The following is a 21,959-nucleotide window of genomic DNA, read 5'->3' as shown; positions in this document are numbered from 1 at the left end:
AACCCCTTACTCAGACTCTGCTGAACATTTATAGAGGCGTGCATATTGTCTGGAATCAGATCAGCACTTAAATACAATCTTACCTTTTGTATGTCTCACTTGCAGTTGCCAGACATCAGCAGGAGGGTAAAAGAAGAGTTGATGAATGGCCCCTTTCACCACCCGCCTCGCCTCTGGACCCTAAACAGAATTGCATTGGATCTACTGTATAAGCAGTTTAAAGTTGGACTGCGCTGTGTAGCTGAATCGCTGCTGAGCACTACTGCAGATGTTTGTGCGAGTATGTGTTTGAGAAAGCCGGTGTGTGTGTATATTGGATGCAGAGTCAGGTCCCATGAGCCGATGAAGTGGCCGGGAAAGTATATGATGTGGATTATGTATTTGTGTGCGTTTCTGTTCGAAATGTGTGTATTTGTCTTGACAGTGACGTGTCCCCTGAGATCATGTATACGAGAGGCGACAAAACACAAACTAAGTACTATTTTAAATCTTGACTACGCTTTAACTTTTCAGATTAAGTTAAGCAATTTCAGCTCGTTTTTATGAGTTGCTATAGTTTATAAATTCAGATGTAGCAATTTCAACTTGTTTTTATAAGTTAAAATGTTGACATTAGCACAGGTACAAATAATAATTTCAGTGCCTATTCCGATATTCGATTCTTTGAAATCCTAGACGTGCATACAAACGGCAACTCTGATGTCATTTGCTATGCTTCCATCCACCTATTTTTATGAGCATTTTGGAGTATTGCATAAAAAACACTGGATGGAAATGGCACGATGCGCATAAATTCATTTTGCATAAAAACGTATGCGCTCAATTGAGTCCGATACATTTCTTATCCGATAAGAAAACATGCGCATGGACTACGATGTAAACACTTTAACTGAATAAATTCCTAGATGAGCATTAAAAAGACTTTCCACATTGTAACCGAGGGGCAACCTTACGATCTCTCTGATGAAGCCAATACAGAAGTGATTTAAACTGCAATGCATCGACTGCCCACTAGAGGCTGGCTCCAAAAGGGAGTCGATTCCCATAGACCCCCCAAGTTAAAGTGCCCATCTTTTGTGCAGAAATAATGTTTATAGCCTGGTATAAAAAAAATGAGTGATACGCGGTGACGCACAGCCAAGATGGCGACGGCATGCACCGCGGCTCAAAAAATGATCTTCAGAAACCTATGGGTGACGTCACGGACACTACGTCCATATTTTTTTACAGTCTATGACTGTAACTGGACTAACCAGCTTACAGATCTCATTGGATTGGATCTCATAGGAAAAAGAGGCTATAATTTGCACAATCTCACCAAAATTGGACAGTTGAAGACTGGAAAAATGTTGCCTGGTCTGATGAGTCTCGATTTCTGTTGGGACATTCAGATGGTAGAGTCAGAATTTGGTGTAAACAGAATGAGAACATGGATCCATCATGCCTTGTTACCACTGTGCAGGCTGGTGGTGGTGTAATGGTGTGGGGATGTTTTCTTGGCACACTTTAGGCCCCTTAGTGCCAATTGGGCATCTTTTAAATGCCACGGCCTACCTGAGCATTGTTTCTGACCATGTCCACCCCTTTATGACCACCATGTGCCCATCCTCTGACGGCTACTTCCAGCAGGATAATGCACCATGTCACAAAGCTCAAATCATTTCAAATTGGTTTCTTGAACATGACAATAAGTTCACTGTACTAAAATGGCCTCCACAGTCACCAGATCTCAACCCAATAGAGCATCTTAGGGATGTGGTGGAAGGGGAGCTTAGTTCCCTGCAAAATGCTATCCAATCAATATGGGCCAACATTTCTAAAGAATACTTTTAGCACCTTGTTGAATCAATGCTACGTAGAATTAAGGCAGTTCTGGAGGCGAAAGGGGGTCAAACACAGTATTAGTATGGTGTTCCTAATAATCCTTTAGGTGAGTGTATATCAGTACCATTGTTTTGTCTCAAAATGCACACCTGTATTGTTTTTAGTAAGATACGTTTATAAAAAAAACTACTTAAATGCCCTAATATAGCTAAGGCCTAGTCCTGGATTAATCTAAACCCTGTCTGGGAAACCACCTCTAAAAAATGTAAATCAAATTAACATTTACATTCACATTTATGCATTTTGCAGACTCTTTTATCCAAAGCAACTTACAGTGCATTACAAGGTAAACATTTCTCTTATTAGTATGTGTGTTCACAAGGTTCGAACCCATTACCTTTTGCACTAACAAACGTATTGCTCTACCACCGAGTTGTACAGGAACAAATTAAATAAAAATGTCAGTCACAACAGCAGCTTAATTAAAGCTAATTGATTTGAGCGGGTCAGCTCATGGGGTCTGCCATACTGAGATCACGTGAATCCTACTCAGTTTATCTTAGTAAGTAACCACCTTGTTATTAAACTTAACAGACCAGCTACAAATAGCCAAGCACATTTATTTTACAGCATCATCATCCAAAAAGTAATGCTTTTGCATCATGCTGAACCAATGCCACTAAACGCCGGTGGAAGTCCCCAGATGACTTTAATATTGTCCAGCATAAACAAAAAATTACAAAGCGCACCTTTCAGCAGTCTATTCAAATAATGATGATTTTAGCAAATCTAGCAAAGTCTTCCAGGTTTTCTATGCATATAGATACATACTATACATAGCCTACTATAAATAATACTAGTATCATGAAAGTATGCTATTTTAAACATACCTTTGTTGTATGTTTTTCACATGGGACATGTGTTTGTATGTGTTCGAGTTTGAGTAATTGCGAGTCTGGGAGCGTGCGTGTGTGTGTGCTTGCGCTCTGGAGATGTTTGCTTACTCTGCAGGAGCTCCGTTCCCAGCGTCCTTTACTCAGCACAGCTCTCCTCGCAGAGCCTCAGAGCTCCCGCCGGCTCCAGTACCGTGGGGTTCCTCTCCGATACCCCAACACCTGAGGAGACAGACAGAAAGTGAGCGACACACGCACGGAACGGAGAACCTGGTGTAAAGTTTAAAACCGAGCCAGATGCAAAAGGTAAGGTGTGCGTGTACGATCATGCATGTGCGTCTCCCTGATGGCAGCCGCGGGTCTCAAGTTACTCAGGAGGCATAAGATTACTGAAAGAGAGGTTTAGACAGAACACAAGGGTGTGCAGAAATCTGGTTGTAACAGACTGAGAGAACAGAAGAGAGGGAAGACAGCGGATCATCCGGCCCCTGAATTTCTTCACGGTGGGTATTTCTTTAAGTTTGTTCTTGGCTATGTGTGTTTATAGATATGCAAGAGAGTGTGATGTCTTTTGAGCAATGTAATTGTGGTTCACTTGGATTAAATTAATTCACTGAATGTGGATTTAGTGCTCACATAAGTTTGAGATGATAAAACAAGGTGTTGTGTGTCATATAATGACTTAAATAAAAAAATAGTAAGCAACTTCTTGTTTTATATTATATTTTTGTTTCTTATTTTGAAAAGATTTTAAAATGTTTGTTGTAAAATTTGATATTAGATTTGTGCACAAAGACATAAAGACGGTGTGTGGAATGAAAACCTGTTTTTATCCCAAATGGGGTGGTTTCCCGGACAGGGATTAGACTAGTCCTAAAAATGTAAGAGCTGTTCAAACTGAAAACAACTTGAACTGACATGTCTTAAAATACATCACTGCCCTTTGTTTTGCCTCAAATGCACACAAGTTTTTAGTAAGGCATGTTTGTTAAAACTAGTTATATTTCCTAATTAAACTAAGGTCTAGTCCTGGCTTAAGTTAATCCCTGTCCGGGAAACCACCTCCATATGTTTATAATTTCTGATATTAATGTATCAATTCAATTGAATTCAATGTTAGCCCTACTTATGTAGCACTTTTCACAATTTTGCATTGTATCAAAAGCAGTTTTACAGTAAATGCCTGTGCTAGAAAATCTTTTAATTATCTTTTTGCGATTATCTATAACCTCTATGTCCTAAAAAACTTTTTTATTTAAAAGAGAAAACTTTTCAAAAGTACCTTTTTATACATTTTTGACAACATTAGATCTTTGTGCTGCCAGGTGATATTGGTCCGTGTTTAAGATTTTCCAAAAATTACAGAAAAAAGACAAAATATTGTCAATATTTTTATGATTTGAAGAGTCTCGTGATGGAGGAAGCTTGCAATGGTACGGATTTACAAAACCAAATAATGCATTGTTTTGCCTCATGTGCAGTCCATTGCATACAGATACGTCCTATAAAATGTCCCTTTACATGTTCGGTAAGGTCGGTGACTAGCCCCGGAGGTGTTTAATGTAATACGATGGGTTTCTAACCGTGACGCACCCAGGGAAACTTTCACACACGCTGGTGATCGATCTTTTAGACACGCGCCGCACGCACACACACAGCTGAAGGATACAGATGTCATCTCTGTCCGTGGTGCATTTTCACTTCTTCAGCAAAATTCCCAGATTTAGCCCTGCAGGATAGGCACAGAAGCTACAGTCACTTCTAACCTTTGTTCAAGCTGCCCTCTCTACACAACAGAAAATGTGGATCTCATATAAAAATTTAATCCTAGTGCTTTGCAGATGATAAAGATGGCTCTATATAAATATATACTGCATGTGCATTAAATATATAACTGCACTGTCAGCTATTGATATACCGAAATATGGAACTGAATACTAAAACGGACTAAAATGTTGATGGCCTTTGTGCAAATACACTATCAGAAAAAATGTCAAAGATGGTCCCAAGCTGTCACTAAGGCAGTACCCTTTAAAAAGGTCCAATTATGTGTATACATGGTACCAATATATACCTTTGAGGTACTAATATGTAACTTTTGATGTATTAAGAAGCACTCTTTGGTATCATTACACTATAAAAAAGTAACAAAAATGTTTTTTTTTACTTAACAAGTTAATCAATTTCAACTTGTTTTTATAAGTTATGTCAACTTATCACAAGTCAAAACTTAAAATAGTAGGTTGATGTACTACTGAGGTACTATATGGCCTCTTTAGGTACAACAGTGTAATTTTTTTAAAAGGGTACCGCCCCATTGACAGCTAGCGCTCATTTTCTGACATTTTTTTCTGACAGTGTCAACATTATCATGCAAGTCCAATACTTTATTGCACCAAGAGATTATCTTTCTGTGCACCTAGAGGGTCATTGCAGTAACAGTTGAATAATGTAAGAAATAAATAAACATGAAGTGCAATAAATAAATCATTAAAAAGCATCATGCTTGTGATAACATTAACAAGTAGCATTTAAAAATCTGTAAAATACAACATTATTGGCTGAGTTAAGTATACAAAGTAATGAGAGGCAGTTTAACAAAAATATAAAAAAAAAATGGCAAACGCTGAAACAAGTAGGGAGACGTTATTATAAATTGCAAAAAATGACTTTCTTAGTTAGAATTTGTGTCACAAATATCTAAAAATTCTCAAGTCAAGATGCATTTTCTTGATGAGCAAAATAACCTAAGAAAATAAAATATAAAATTGAAGTGAATTTGTGTATTAAACAAGCAAAAAAAATCTGCCAATGGGGTAAGCAAAAAAATCTTGAACTTTTTTCTTAAACAATTAATTCAAGAAAAATTCTTACCCGATTGGAAGATGTTTTTGCTTGATTTATCCACAAATGCGCTTAAATTTGATACATTTTGTCTAAAAATTAGACCTATTTTCTTAAGCCATATTGCTCATTAAGAAAAAACATCTTGATTTAAGAATTTTTTTTATATTTGTACTGAAAACAAGTAAGAAAGTCATTTTTTGCAGTGTTTGTGGATGAATCAGTTTTTGGTAACAAAGTTGAATATATAACAATAACTCAGGATGATACTGACATCACATCATGTTGCGATTAATATTGTAAATATTTAAATCTCTACTCCTCCACTTTTTATTTTTTATTATTAGTGACCATTTCTTTGGCATTTTTGAATTTATATAGTCTGTTTTGTTTAAAAAAATACACCAAATACTAGCATTAGACACATGCACGTATCCTTACTTTGTATTTTTGTCTTGTTTTTAGTACAAATATCTAAAAAGTCTTAAATCAAGATGCATGATACAGGAAATAAGTAGTTTTAGACAAAAAAAATCTAATTTAAGTAAATTTTTGCTTAAAACAAGAAACAAATCTGCCAATGGGGTAAGAAATTTTTCCATGATTTAAAAAAGTTAAGATTTTTTTCTTACCCCATTGGCAGATTTTTTTTTTTGCTTGTTTTAAGCACAAATTTGATATTTTTGTCTAAAAACTAGACTTATTTTCTTAGATGATTTTGCTAATGAAGAAAATACCTCTTGAGTTAGGAATATTTAGATATTTGTACAAGACCAAAACATTATTTAAGAAAATCAATTTTGCAGTGTAGCATGGTATAAACATGGTGCATTTTGGCCAAAGCTCTGAAAAAAATGTGGTGCCATGAAACGGGCGCTCGTGTAACCCACCCATCAAGCAATACTCCTCTGACCATGGAAAAGATAGGCCCTGCTGTATATTAATAGGGTCAATGGAATATAACACAGAGCGAAGGTGAGAGGTGTGCGTTACCTTCCAGTGTAGCCGTGCAAGTTGTCATTGAGCCAAAGGCTTTTCTCTTTGGCGGCTGTGGGTTCTGTGGTGTCAAGTGGGCTGCTGTTTAAGTCCTCTGTTCAGGTTATGGTTACCTGTCTGCATTCAACTCTCTGGAAAATAGAAGGCTGTAGATAAGAGGTCTGAACTCGACCTTTGACCCCGCACCTTTGACTTTGGCTGGGTTAAACCCAGAGAGAAGCCTGAGAAGAAGATTGCTTTAGGGCTTTGGCATTCTGAGTGTGTATTAAATGATGTTATGGGTTACATTTGCATTACTTTTATCCAAAGTGACATACAAAGTATACATTATTATCCGTATGTGTGTTCTCTGGGATCAAACCCACAACCTCCTGCGCTGGTAATGCTCTATCACTGAGCTATACTGCAAAAAATGATTTTCAAAAACAAAATCGTAGTATTTTTTTCTTGTTTTCAATAAAAATATCTAAAAATTCTTAAATTAAGATGCTTTTTCTTGAGGAGCAAAACGACCGAAGAATTTTTCTTGAATTTAGTGTTTAAGAAAAATGTTCAAGATTTTTTTCTCACCCCATTGGCAGATTTTTTTTGCATGTTTTATGCACAAAATCACTTAAATGTAATATTTTTGGACTAAAAACTAGGCTTATTTTCTTTGGTCGTTTTGCTCATCAAGAAAAAGCATCTTGATTTAAGAATTTTTAGATATTTTAACTGAAAACAAGACAAAAATACTAAGAATCTTTTTCTTGAAATTCATTTTTTGCAGTGCATCTAGTAATTAACATCATGTGACAGATTAAAGGTGCAGTGTGTAACTTTTAGAAGGATCTCTTGACAGAAATGCAATATAATATACAAAACTATATTATTAGTGGTGTATAAAGACCTTACATAATGAACGGTTTTGTTTTTATTAGCCTAGAATGAGCCATTTTTTTCTACATACACCACGAGTCTCCTTACGTGGAAATCGCCATCATGTTTCTACAGTAGCCCTAAACGGACAAACAGATCGCTCTACAGATTGCGTTTCATCACTATGTAGTCTCAGATGATGACATGTTTGTCCTGTAGCGGCTACCATAGCTTCTTAACGCGTTTCGAAAGTGATGGGCTGTGGACTGAGCCGTTGGTTGCAATTCACAATCTCACCGCTAGATGTAGCTAAAATTTACACACAGCACCTTTAATATAAACTTAATAGAGCTTATAAACCTTGAACATTTCTTTATCACATTATTTTGTTAGTTAAAACATTAGTTTTTGTTTCTAAAAATCTTAGAAGATAAGGCAGTTTCCCAGACAGGGGTTATCATAATGGATTTTAAGCCGTCTTAAGTTTTTTATCTTGCACTGACTTACCTTTATCTATATATCAGTGCCATTGTTTTGTCTCAAGACACACCAGTAATATTTTTTGTTAGGTATGTTTGTAAAAACTACTTAAAGGCGACATATCATGACAATCTGACGTTTTCCATGTTTAAGTCTTATAATTGGGTCCCCAGTGCTTCCATCAACCTAGAAAATGTGGAAAAAGATCAACCCAGTGACTTAGTCTTGAAAAACCATTCTCTGCAAGCATGTGAAAAAATAGGTTATTAAAATTTGGCTCCCCTTGTGATGTCAGAAGGGGATCTTATAATAATAATACCGTCCCTTAATCTGCACCATCCAACCATGGCACTGCCATTTAGTGCAGAGAGAAAGAGAGAAAAAATAATTTACAGGACAATTGAGTTTCAATTTCAACAAACCACCATTATGGTGATCAGTGTTTGCATCAGCTCATTTACATTTAAAAGGACACCCAAAACGGCAAATTTTTGCTCACACCTAAAGTGGCAATTTTAACATATTATAATAAATTATCTGTGGGGTATTTTGAGCTAAAACTTTACATATGTACTCTGGGGACACCAAAGATTTATTTGACATCTTAAAAAAATCTTGTGAAATGTCACCTTTAAATTTACTAATATAACTAAGGCCTAGTCCTGGATTAATCTAAAACCTGTCTGGGAAAACGCCCCAAAATTTTCTAACTTTCTTCCAAAAGTGAAATAAAACAAGCCTTCTATTCAAAGTTTGGACAAAATAACGAAAGCATGTGTGTTTGTAACTAAAAATTTGTGTGCGCTTGCATTTTCGTCTGAAGCTGTCTAAGACTTCCTTTGTTGAGAAATGATACTATTAAATCCATATGCTACGCAGCAATGCATGAACATCTTTACTGCTGTTTCAAACTCTTGTACTACTCTGCACTACAGTAGATGTGGATTAAAGTGTGTGTGTGTGTGTGTGCGAGATGTCCACCAGTGAGAGATGATGATAAAGTACAGCTATCACGAGCACACTTGGCAGCAAACACAAAGGACAAGAATATTTGTTCAGTTTTGATGCATTATTAATGTTTGCTTAGGCACATACAAGTTTTCAAGGAGAAACTATAGGGCAATCTGTTAATACTAACAAATACCCTTAAGCTGTAATATGTACTCTTTAATTGACTCTTAACTCTCCAAGGACTGCAGTTGTGGCTATGAGGTAAATTAAGATTTCAATGTGTGGCGTGCACCTGTGCACTGTACCTGTACTTGGAACATAAAATGACGAATTTACAGAGACAAAACATGGTAACCACAAGTTTAAGCTCCAGAATAGTATCTGTATGACATTGTATGACCTTACAAGACTTAAAATATACGGTAAAATGTAGCCATGTACTTTTAATGCAGTTAAATCATCATTGCCCTACACTAAAAACTGTGGTCAAACAGCTATATTATGACATTTCTAAACATTTAAATAAATAATTATAAAAATTTTGAGTGAATTATTGTTAAGACCTAACTATAAAATGTCTCTATTTGTTTGCTTGCTTACTGTGTTGTTGTCCAGTTTATATTACTTTAATTGTTGCCTTGCCTGACTAAGGTGCAACCTTACCTTCCATGCAGTAACAACTGTTTTGTTCTCTTTGTCTTTATCTTCAGATCAGGTGACAGCATCTTGGGACTCAGCATTCTGCTGCCGAACAAACCAGGGTAAGCCAGCATCTTTCTTCGCACTCTATAGTGCACGGTGGGCTGGCAGGCAGGCCTGTGCTTTTGGCCGCCCGTCAGGCATTTCATCCTGGGTTAGAAGCTTGAACTCAGCTCCAGGGAGGGGAGGGAGGCCATGGAGGTTCCACTTGTCAACTTTGAAAACCTGGACGACATTGGAATCAACTTGGGAGACCCGAGCGATTCGGGATATCCGACTTCACCCACCTCGGATACCCCGGAACCCAACCAGGGAACACATTCCCCTACACACTCACCCCAAAGAGGAAGACATACGAGGCACACGCCAAAGTCCCCGCCAATGCTCAGCAAGAAAGGAACGTCGAGCTGCAACAGTCTGATTTCCAACTGGAAGGTTTTAATGGGAAGCGAGGGAAGTCCAAACGAGGTTCTCTTGGGAAAGGTAGCAAAGGATTGTTGTGATGATTATTTCGCAGAAAAGGAGAAATTTGAGGAGGGCGAACAAAAAGTGGTCATTAACGTCTCGGGAATGATGTACGAGACTACAATGAAAACTCTAAATCAGTTTCCGGATACGCTGCTCGGGGACCCCATGTTACGGATTCATTATTTCGACCCCATGAGAAATGAATATTTCTTCGATCGTAACCGTCCCAGCTTCGATGGAATCCTGTATTTCTATCAGTCCGGAGGTAAGATCCGAAGGCCGGCGAATGTGCCATTGGATGTTTTTGCAGATGAGATAGTGTTTTACCGACTGGGACATGAAGTTATGGAACAGTTCAGGCAGGATGAAGGTTTCATCAAAGACCCCGAACCTCAACTACCGACCAGTGAGATTCATCGTCAATTCTGGCTCCTCTTCGAGTACCCAGAGAGCTCCAGTGCTGCCAGATCAGTGGCTCTAGTGTCTGTTTTTGTCATCACTATATCCATTTGTATCTTCTGCCTGGAGACACTCCCAGAATTTCGAGACGAACGGGAATACCTACCTGCGATCGTCAACCTAACCCGTGACGCTAATGGTACACTCCTCTCCCCTACAACTTCTCCAAAGGCCCACATCTCTGCCTTTAGTGACCCCTTCTTTTTGGTAGAGACTATCTGTATCATCTGGTTCTGCTTTGAGCTCGGAGTGCGCTTTGTGGTGTGTCCCAGCAAAAGTGAGTTTTTCGGTAACATCATGAATGTAATTGACATTGTGTCTATCATGCCCTACTTCATTACCGTCATAACGGAACTGATGGCCAACCATCAAGATCCCAGCGCCAACCAGAACATGTCTCTGGCCACTCTACGCGTCATTCGTTTAGTGAGGGTTTTCAGGATCTTTAAGCTTTCCCGACATTCCAAGGGGCTCCAGATTCTCGGCCAAACCCTAAAGGCCAGCATGAGGGAGCTGGGTTTGCTTATTTTTTTCCTCTTTATTGGCGTCATCCTCTTCTCCAGTGCCATTTACTTTGCTGAGGTTGACGAACCCGATACCCAGTTTGTGAGCATCCCAGAGGGATTCTGGTGGGCTGTGGTTACCATGACGACAGTCGGCTACGGCGATATGTGCCCTATCACGTTAGGGGGTAAGATGGTTGGGATCCTCTGTGCCATCGCCGGAGTGCTGACCATTGCACTTCCTGTTCCCGTCATCGTCTCCAACTTCAATTACTTCTACCATCGGGAAACGGAGCAGGCGGAGAAACAAGTGATGGATGCCGCAGCTGAAGCCGCAGCGAACCAGAAAAGTGGATCTGAGGAAAAATTTGAAAGCAGTTATTCACTGGACAAGAGCAATGGGAATTGGCAGACAGGGAAAAATGGCATTCCTTAAGGATTGTTATACTTAGCATGACTAGCAATAATGAGACTGTACAACGATGCACTTAGAGACTTGCAGTTTATGGTTTGACAATTTATTTGATTTTAAATACAAACCTGATGCTATACATACTCCAACGGTATCTATGCAGAAAGTGCCGTTTCACGGTACAACCTCAAACTGAAAGCTGTTTTAGCCAAAGGCTGCTAAAAACATCTTAGTAACACCTCAAAAGCACTACTTTAACCGACTACACGGAGTCAAAAAATGTGCGAGTATCCCTTTAAGGCCTGGCAGTAATACAGACTGAAATATACTTAAATAAAAAAGCTGCTTATCATTTCTGAGGCAAACGGCTGCATTTGACTGAGGTCAAATCAAGCATTTAATTTATTGCGATTAAGTGCCTGTGTTGCCAAGTCCCTCACATTAATGCAGAGGAATCACGATTCTGCACTCCAAGCGTCCACCCAGCACCATCTTTTGCTGATGTTGCCGTTCCTGTAGAGTTTTGCACTGACATCACCTTTTGTCTTTCCAGCTTGTGAGAGAAAAGCTTATGCCAAACTGTCAATGTCACCGAGCGACTCGTCTAACAGCTTTAGTTATCACACATTATCAGGCCTGTTTGGATTTTAACTACATCGTCTTAAGCATGCAAGTATGGATGACCCACAGTGCTTTGCAGCGTCCCCTTGATGTTTCACGTTTGTTCACTGCTGTTTCTGTTCTGAACAACATGACGCATAGTGAAAGAGACATTTATCAACACATAGAGAAAGCTTACGCTATATTTCCTTAGATATAGATTTTCTTTGCAACCAAAGTAGATTTGTTTTAAGGTAGCTTGGCAACTTCATTTTCTTATGCAACTTCGTATACTTTCTCTCATTTGACCGATGTACAGACATATCAAACACTTGTATACGAAAGCACTCATGTTAGAGATTATGATAGACTTATAAAGTTATAAATTGCATCCAGCAGAATACACAGCACTTACATGTATGTTATAAACTAAAAGGCTCTACCGGCCTAGATGCACATAGATAGGTGTGGCTGGAAAACGCACAAACGTTTTGAAGTTATGCACGAATTCGTCAAATAATACTTGTCGGTCAAATTGAGCACAGAAAAACTTGAATTTAAGTTGTTGTTGTTTTTATTGGTGGAGGCAATAAGTTTTATTTGGGAGATTGTATCAATTAAGTGATGACTTGACAAGCCATTAAAGCAGAAAGCATGGTTGCACAATGCATGTACAGTATAAGGAAACCATTAACGGTCAACTTATGGACTGTATCATCAAATTTTCTGTGAGCTTTAACAACATAATAAAAAAACTAGGATAATTCAAGCAATAGCAGCAATATTTAAAATAATATAACTACAAGATTTTCTTTTTGCAGGCACACAAATGAGCTCACATCTGTTTATGTTCATGATTGCTTTCATTTCTTTTTAATGCCATGCCAGTTTCTATGGCTATGTTCATAGCGAGAGTCGGATTTAATTATAAAGAATGAAACTACATTTTTTTTCCTAAAAAACGGTAAAACTACAGTAAAATTTGGATTTACTTGGTAAAAGACTTTTTTAAGTATCTGTAAATGATTGTTATAGAAAAATGGGTTTATATATAGATTACCTTCCATAACAGGACAACTTCTCTTTTTGGAGAAAGAATTAAATTATTTATTTTTTTGTGATTTCTCCATGTCTAAATGTTATATTTCCATTATGACATTTATGTTGAGAGATTATTCCCTGCTTTATTTGCATAAAATACAGTATATTGCACATATGAATGTTTTTTTGTTGTTGTAAAATGCAAAGTTATAAAAAAAGAGATGAAATATGTTTCCAAAGCAAATTGTAAATTGATTGTAGCATTTCAGCCCTGACTAAAGCAAAGCAATACAGCACTTTTCAGGGAAGCTGGAATAAGTTTTCCAATAAGCTTGAATGATCAATTATGCCAGCAGGTAACATTGCATTTTTTAGACAACAAATGCATAATTGCAAAATGCTTCCTATTTAAAAGTATGTTTTAAAGTATGCATGAAAATACTAACATTTATGAATCTGACAAAATGATCTTGACTTGAAGTAGAAATATTTAAAGATGTCCTCCATTGTGTCAATGGAAATTCTTAAGTATATTCCCTTATGCATGTGTATTTTATATTATAGTATAGTAAAATATCAATGTTAGAATATGAGAAAGTCATTGGGAAATATTCATAAGAGTTCGATTTCGATTTTATAAAATTGTCCCACCAACAAAGGTGATAATGCCAGTGTTATGATGAGCGAGGTCATGATGGCATTTAGCATCTCACGAATGTATGCTATGGCTGTATGATATATTTTGATTGTTTAAGCACTATATTTTATTCATGATTTTCTGAGTGCCTTTTATTAAATATATATTCCATTTATTGGCTCCATCTTAATGTGTTTTGACAAGAGCTCATAAACACACATTGGATTGTGTGTTACTTCATACAAAAGTAAAAAATGTCCTGAAATATATTATTTAAGCAACCTGTCGAGTTTTTCAGGGACGGAGACTAAACAGTGCGAGATCCTACAATAAGAGCACATGAATTTTTTAGTTCATTTTGTTTGTGTATGTCTGCATGCATTAATGTTTCAGGGATCACGGTCTGAACAGAGTTTTGTTGTGCGTGCGTGTGAATAGACACAAAGGTCACCCACACTGAAATCTACATTCAGCTTTGATTTATTGTTTATTTTGTCCAGAAATTTGTGTCTGTATGTCTTTGAATTTCCACTTGTAAGCATTGCTTCTCATAAGATACACGCCATGCTATTTCATGTTTTGTGAAAGGGGACATATTATGCCCATTTTTACAAGATAAAATATAAGTTTCAGGTGTGCCAAGAATGTGTCTGAAGTTTTAGCTCAAGATACCCCACTGATCATTTGTTATAGCATGTCCAAAATGCCCCTATTTGGGTGGGAGGAAAAAAGTGTGTACCTTTAAATGCAAATGAGTTACACCTCATCACTTCCTTACCAACAGACAGTGACACTTTTGGTTTAAATTAGACCTGATTCCTGTGAATACAGTCTGAGACAAAAGTTATTAGCACTAACAAACACATTTAATAAAGCTTTTGGGAAAAAATAACCAGTCAGTGGCCGTGGGCGGAGCTTTGTTTTTGTGACATCACATTAAGAAAATAATCAAAACAGCATGTCTAATGAGACTGCTTTGGTTTAATGGGGAATAAAATAAAAAGGGGAAGGTAGATTTTTTCATTGTATGGTTGTTGTGGACACATAGGTGATTCTCACGAAATCCAGATTTAGAAGGTATCCAGCATCAGATTTTTTTTTTAAAAGCCCTTGAAGCCAATTTTTTTTGCACATATAAGATTAAGGTCTGAACTTACTATAAACATTATTTTTAGAGGATTTAAAAAATATTTCCTATAGAATAATTTACCTTTTTAGATTATCATATCAAAAATTATCATTACCGCAACATGATATTACATTAAATATATGCATTTACAAACTCATGTTTCGGTAATGAGAACTAAAAAGTTGTCTAGGTACTATGACCAACAAAATTTCTACTTTTATCTGGAGAGAAAAAATAAGAACTGCTTACCTGGTAGCCATCTTGAGTGTCACAGTCAATTATGTCCCTTCCAACTATTTTTTTTTTTAAATGTTAGTTCCTTGAGGGCTGTAACAATGATTGAAAATTGTTGTGGAGGATGAGAAAATTTTTCTTGGACACATTTATATTCCTTATTATTGTCTCTGCATTTACCAATGATCACCAAATACCACATGTTTCTTTACTGTAAATGTTTATAGTGTAACATGCACTGAAGCTTTTTATTTTTTAGATTTTTTAATTATAAATATTTCCATGTCAAAGAACCCAAATCCGGTCATGGACACATTGCGGTATTGAAAATTTTCCCTTTAAATGTGGAAAAAACAACAAAATTGGTTTGTATGATATCATTTGAAATCATGTGCAAAATAGTTTATGAAGAGATGTTTGTAACGGTATGCTTCTTATTTTAATACTCTTACTTTGCATTTACTTTTTTATCAAAATGTTTCACAACACCTCATAAGTCTAATTTCGTGAGAATCGCCCATTTATGTCCAAACACCTTGTAAAAGTGGATTTTCCATAATATGTGCCCTTTAAAAGATAAATAATAGTTGAGAAGGTATAGAGAACATTGATTTTAAAGTTTACGGTAGTAAACGGTAGTTTTTTTTCTTTTTTGGGGTGTTTTGAATGTGTACATTTACTATTAGCATTCACCTAACACTGCGGCCGGCAGTCCATTAAAGTTTAAGTTTTAAGTGTTTTGGTTTGCATCCATGGCAGCTTTATAAGACAGCCTTTTTTAATGTTATATATCAAAACTTCTACATTAAAAACAAAAAAGCTGCTGTGTTTTTTGTAAAGAAACTGTATTTTTGTTTGCATCTAATACAATGCACTTTCATTTAACCAGCTGTTGGTTTATACTAGATCATTGGTTTTATACAGAGATGACTGATTTTAGTAATTTGACAGGTAGTCATACAAAGCAACCTTGTCTGGAGGCGAGAGTCCGGCTGAGACAATAAAATATTGAGCAGTGAGACTGCAAAGTAACCCAATACTGAACTATGTATATAGTATGCAAGAGAACCGTTAGTTTTGCGGTTATGTAAGAGGAATAGTTGGTATTGTATGACTGTCATTTGAGTGGTGTCATTTCTAAAGTATAATATTTCAATATTCGATTGTAATAAAATGTACTGTATATCTTTATTTTTAAAGTATGAACATGAACTGTATGAACAGGCCATGAGAAATCTTACGGTAAACTACTGTTAAGGTCGGAAATAACTAAGTGAAAATAAACTCATCCCCATACTTTGTAAAGCGACTCATGTATGAAATTGTAAACAGCGCTATACTAATAAAATGTAAATTGATGAAAACGCCAACGCTCGAAATGTTACACTGGTCACTTCGCAGGTGCCTAAAAGTGTCCTTAAATTTAATTTGCTTTTATCTCTCGAACCTGACACCGTGCTGATAACCCTAGTTACGGCCAATTAGGAGATTGGGGAAAGAAAAATCACCCGGAGGAGGCGGCAATCACCTTACTACCCTGGAGATACCCTCTCTCATATATACTTAACTGGTCAGGTGCACAGTGAGGTCAGACAGGATATGGAAAGAGAGAGAGATGTGGTTATCAACAATTAATGACCAGCCATTTTGTTCTAGTCTTGCACTGTTTAGACTGCACACATCTCTCTCCGTCTGCGGCTGGAACACATTCCTAGCAAGTTAAGGCTCGCTGCGACTGATTACATCTACAACAGGCAGAAAGTGAAAGAAACTGACCCCTATAACCCGAGCGTTGTTCGCTTTGTACTTTCACGCAATCCTGATTACTAAGGTAACTTTAGTATGCAGACCAGAAGATATTTAAGGTGATTGGAGTTCTAATCAAAGAAAGGTGACACCTGGTAATGTGGGATAACTGGCAACTTGTGGAATGAGTCTCCAGCGTTTACTCAGTAAATTGAAATTCATATGAAGTAATAAACTACTTCAAAACATACATATTAAGGAGTTTTTCATTTGCATTTTAAGGGTTGTTTCCATGCTGCGCATTGACCTACAAAATATTGTAAACAGATGACAAATGTCTCTGTAGCTCAACTAGAGCATCTCACAAGGTTATCCAACAACAAATGTTTGTCTTAAATGCACTCTCACGTTGAATAAAACTGTTAAATATAAATGTATGCATGTGCACTTTTTGTGAAATTTGTGAAAAAGTGGTGTTTTGGAGCTGACTGAATCAAAGACATGTTATTTTATTGCATTAGGTAATCTGTCAAAGTCACACTCCTCCATGTTGCTTGTGCCATTGTTGGTAGCTCGGACAGTATGTGTACCTATTCATGTCACGGACTGTGCTACTGTGATTCATGTGTATGTTTGGGAAGTCTTATGTGTCAAATATAAAAAAAAATGACTCAAAAACATGCAGGGTATTTTAGCAAGTAGAATGTAAATTTTATTTCAGCGGGCGGATAAAGTAATACCAAAGATACTGAATGTTAACAAGATGCATCACTGGTATTGATATGAATGGGGGAGATCGGAATGGTCAATATTCTGAGATAGGGACTTTGCGAATTTTTGTGGTAAAACCATAACACATTTACCATTGTCTGATAATCGGAACCATAGTTTAACATGATATTTGTACAAAAACTACACTCAAAAGGAAGTATACTTTTAGTGTAACAAATCGCTTAATTGTTTCCTAATCTTTGTACAGTAAGGGTACATTCACACGGGGCGTAAGCGTTAACGCTTAACGGAAGGCTTGTCTGAAGCATGGCCAACAGCCAATCACAGGGGCCGCAACACATGCTCCGGTCTTCCATAAACGTAATTGGCTGGCTCTGCCTAGGTTATTTGCATAAGGCAATCTGATTGGCTGACGCTCACGTTGCAACTTGAAAAGTTGAGAAATGTTCAACTTCTGCCACGAGTAACAGCAGTGAAGCAGCTCTGACGGATCCACAATTCAGTTCGCCAACGCTTGACATCACCCATTAAAAGTGAATGGGAAGCGTCAACGCTTATGCCACGTGTGAAGGCACCGTAACCCAGATAGCAAAAAATATCCGCAGGACTTCTGTTTGCTGCCAGCCCTAAGCTGTCGGCTATAGGTGCGTCCGGCTGGCGGGGATGAAACGTTTGCCGCCGAATACGTCACTCCCCTTTCTTGCGATTTGCCGCCGGCTGACCGACTGCTTAATTTATGTTAAAGCGGCTGCGGCCGCCGTCAGACCTGTTTGCGATTACGCCCTTATGACGCTTACTGCCTCCAGAGCACCGCCGGTGGTCCGCCGACTCATTGCTAACTGGGAAGTGGCTTTGGATAATAGTGTGTCGGCTAAATGCCTTAATGTAAAACAATGGTTACTTTTCATAAGGGAAGTCACTACAAAGTTGGGGCTGTGCAAATTTGTTGAATTTATATATTTACTTATCTCAGGTAGACATTTATATAAATTGACATTTTTAGGCATATAGAAATAGGCAGAAATAGGCATTTAGGCATAAAGAGATGGTTTGATTTGCAGCTTAATTCTGATCTGCAGTGGTGTTATGTTTATACAGCCATAGAAATATTAAGAGACCATTTTTAAGGCCTCTTTCGGTTTTTCTAGATTTACAGTACTATATTTATAAGTATGTGTTTAAAAAAAATATATTTTTGTTTCATTGTGTCAACTACCAACCACATTTCTGCCAAACTCTTTAAAAATTATGTTTTTATTTGCATTTAATTAATGAAAATTGAAATGTCGAAAACATGGTCAAAATAACAAAAAAGATGCAATCTTCAAAACTGCAGAGAAAACAAGTTCAAATTTATTCCTTAACAACAAAAAAAAACTAATGTTTTTACCTGTGTTTTAGGAAAAGTTCAAAAGTTATTTTGGGGGGGGGGGCCTGATTTTTTGTTACATTTAAGGTCTTGCCATGCCCTCAGTCTTTTAAATTTGTTGTTGCGTTGACTTTATGTCACTCTCGAGCTTTGCTGTTGTTGACATTCAACAGACATTGGACTGAAATGGTCACAATACATCTAGAAATGATGATAAAAGTCAAAGTTGGAGTGTTCTCTTATTTTTCCCGCTGCTGTATTTACTATTTTTAGAAAGAGAAGTTAAGCCGCGACATTACTTTGGAACGCGAAAATTGATTTGAACGCGATCAGATGTGGGCGTTAAATATAACTTTTCAGTAGGATTTGAACACAATATATGGTCAATGCAGTCTAAAAGATTCCTTTAAAACACCACAGGCGTGTCAATAAGCACGGGGTTATTTTTAATACAAAAGACCTTCACAAAGTTTACTTACCTCAGCTGCTGCGGGAATCACGCGATGTGCGCGTGCGCAGTTCGATTGGCACAAATAAAGTGTATTTTTGAAAAGTTACATTTCACATGTTGTTTATTGTCTTTTTAATATTCACAAATTTACCATGCGTCAATTGTTGTAAGAATTATGTCAGTTTTTAATTTTTAAAATGTCCTACCTGTGGTAGATAGATAGATAGATAGATAGATAGATAGATAGATAGATAGATAGATAGATAGATAGATAGATAGATAGATAGATAGATAGATAGATAGATAGATAGATAGATAGATAGATAGATAGATATTGTGTAATATTATGTTGTTGTAGGCTAGTGTTAATAGTAGTAGTGGTGGTGGTGGTAGGCTATTTCTCTATGCTTTAGGCTATTTATATTATGCTTTATAAGATCTGCAACCTTCATTGTCTTTTCCCGTCATCTCAGTTAGGTGTAAAAACAACTAAAGAATGTTTCCTTATAAGGGATTTCCCCTGTTGCGAATTCAGGCCTGTCTCTCCAATTCTCCATTACACAGCTTTGTTACGCCCTGTTCATTCATTATTTAGCTGATGTTTTGGTCTCACTCAATAATTTAAAATGGTCACAGGACGATCATAGTTAGAGGACAGTTCATAGTAAAATAACTAAAAAATATAAACACACTTTTCATTTGAAACGATGACAGCAATGATCTGCAGTGTGACTTAAAGACTTTTAAAACAGTTCAAACAGTTATTCTTAATCACAGGAACTACTGATGAAACAAAAACAGTACATCATCTGGTTTTGAAAAATATGTTGTTACTATAACAGGAAGGTTTGCACAATTAGGCATCTTCAGCCATTTGTATTCTTAGAGACAATATAGCAAAAACATTAATCATCTGGCCGAGAACATAAAGGTTAGCATCTAGCCAGCTGTGCATTGTAAGGAGATGCTTCTCCTCTGTATTTTGCCATATGTCCTTACTGATACCTCCAAATCATACATTTATGTAATATGAAGGATTGCATTAATAAGCATTTCTATTAATGATGTTGCTAGGTGTATACTAGCATGTTTTTCATATACAGAGATAAAAAGTCATAAATTAAATTTGAATCATCATATTAAAAGGTGAAAGGTAAACCTCATATCTAAAATAGGTTACTTCCTTATACATGGTTTGTACTGAGCAATGCTTATTTCCTATAAACCACGCAATGTTTATGACTGAGACTTTCATAAATACAAAGCCCAGAAATAAAACGTCAGGGAACACACCTGAGGATTCCTCATGTCTTCCATATAATATGTGTCATAAGTAATGTTGGACACACTCAGTGATATCAAGATCAAGTCAAACACTTACCTTACAGGAATGTGTCAGTAAAGGCATGCTGAGTCCTCACATTATATCCTTAAGATGACCTCTAGTGGCCATAACCTTGCATTGTTAGGCTTTAGCCAAAAATACTTATACTGTCATTATATATTCATATTTGAGTCATTATAAAGTGTAAATCTTTAGATCCAGCAGATACAGAAAACTTTACGAGATACCACTTAATATACTGTACATAAACACAATACAGGTCAATGCACTTATGGTTCGAAAGCATGATGTGCTATAATTACACAACTTTCCTTTCATGGCTCTATAATATCAGGTTACCATTTTAAAAGTATGAGATCCTAAAGTCCTTTTTAGGTGAAATGCATGTCACATTTGATGTTCAGTCAACATAAAGAGGACAATGCCAGCAAACTGGTTTGACTATACATGGTAACTCTTATTCTTTAAGTGCACAAACAACACATGATGTGAGGTAATGAAGCAAATCTACAAATGAATGACCAAATAAAGTCTTGACCAAGTGATGTGGGTACATTGATTTTTGTTTTAAAATACACTATAAGCAGATGCAATAGGCTTTATGCCCAGCTGCACTTCTTGTTTCCTGTCTGCCATTATTGGACAAACTACTGAGGTCAGGCACACCTAGATTAATCAGTTTGTCCAATAATGACAGACAGGAAACAATGAGCTGGCTGAATCAGGAAGTAGTGCAGCTGGGCATAAATCCTACTGAGCTTGCATTGAAAGCATTCCTTTCCCAAAATGACATGCTGTGTCACCTGTTTTCTTAAACCATATATCATTCATGGTTTTTTCTTGATTTCATTTTCACAGTGTGCCAGACTTTCACAGACTTATGCAAGATTTCACCAGGTTAGATGTTACTGGAAAGCACAGGGAGGGTTCAGGAATGTTTTAACCTTCATACACAGCTACTATTACCTGCTTTACAAGATCATTTACAGTAGCCTAACTGCCTGCATGTGACTGATCTCTAAATGAGGCAATCCTTGTGTCATTCTAAATTGCTGAATCTAATATTAAACGTTCAGTTCAGGTTAACTGAAGGCATGAAGTGAAAAAAAATTAATGTAAAACCTGAATCAGTACTTGGGAGATAGTATATGTTTATTCATAACGATCTTAATAACAGTTTAATAAAGTCGTTATTATTTCAAAACTAAGTTAAATCATGCTCCGTAAGCATTAGGTAAAAGTCATTTGTTAAATTGTGTATATTTCCTTATTCTGTACGTCAACCAGA

The 21,959-nt window shown here is 36.8% G+C and overlaps 1 protein-coding gene across 1 annotated transcript; it reads left to right on the top strand.

The window, feature by feature from the left end:
• Positions 1–2,918: 2,918 nt before the first annotated feature.
• On the top strand, positions 2,919–15,913 carry LOC135770041 (potassium voltage-gated channel subfamily A member 10). Its single transcript, XM_065279666.2, has 2 exons — positions 2,919–3,220; positions 9,557–15,913. Exon 2 carries the CDS (start codon positions 9,741–9,743, stop codon positions 11,409–11,411), a length of 1,671 nt encoding a protein of 556 aa, XP_065135738.1. The 5' UTR covers positions 2,919–3,220; positions 9,557–9,740; the 3' UTR covers positions 11,412–15,913.
• Positions 15,914–21,959: the final 6,046 nt, after the last annotated feature.

Source organism: Paramisgurnus dabryanus, chromosome 7 (genome assembly GCF_030506205.2).
Source record: "Paramisgurnus dabryanus chromosome 7, PD_genome_1.1, whole genome shotgun sequence".
In the NCBI taxonomy this organism is placed as follows: Eukaryota; Metazoa; Chordata; class Actinopteri; order Cypriniformes; family Cobitidae; genus Paramisgurnus; species Paramisgurnus dabryanus.
This window is presented reverse-complemented; position numbering and strand designations above follow the sequence as displayed.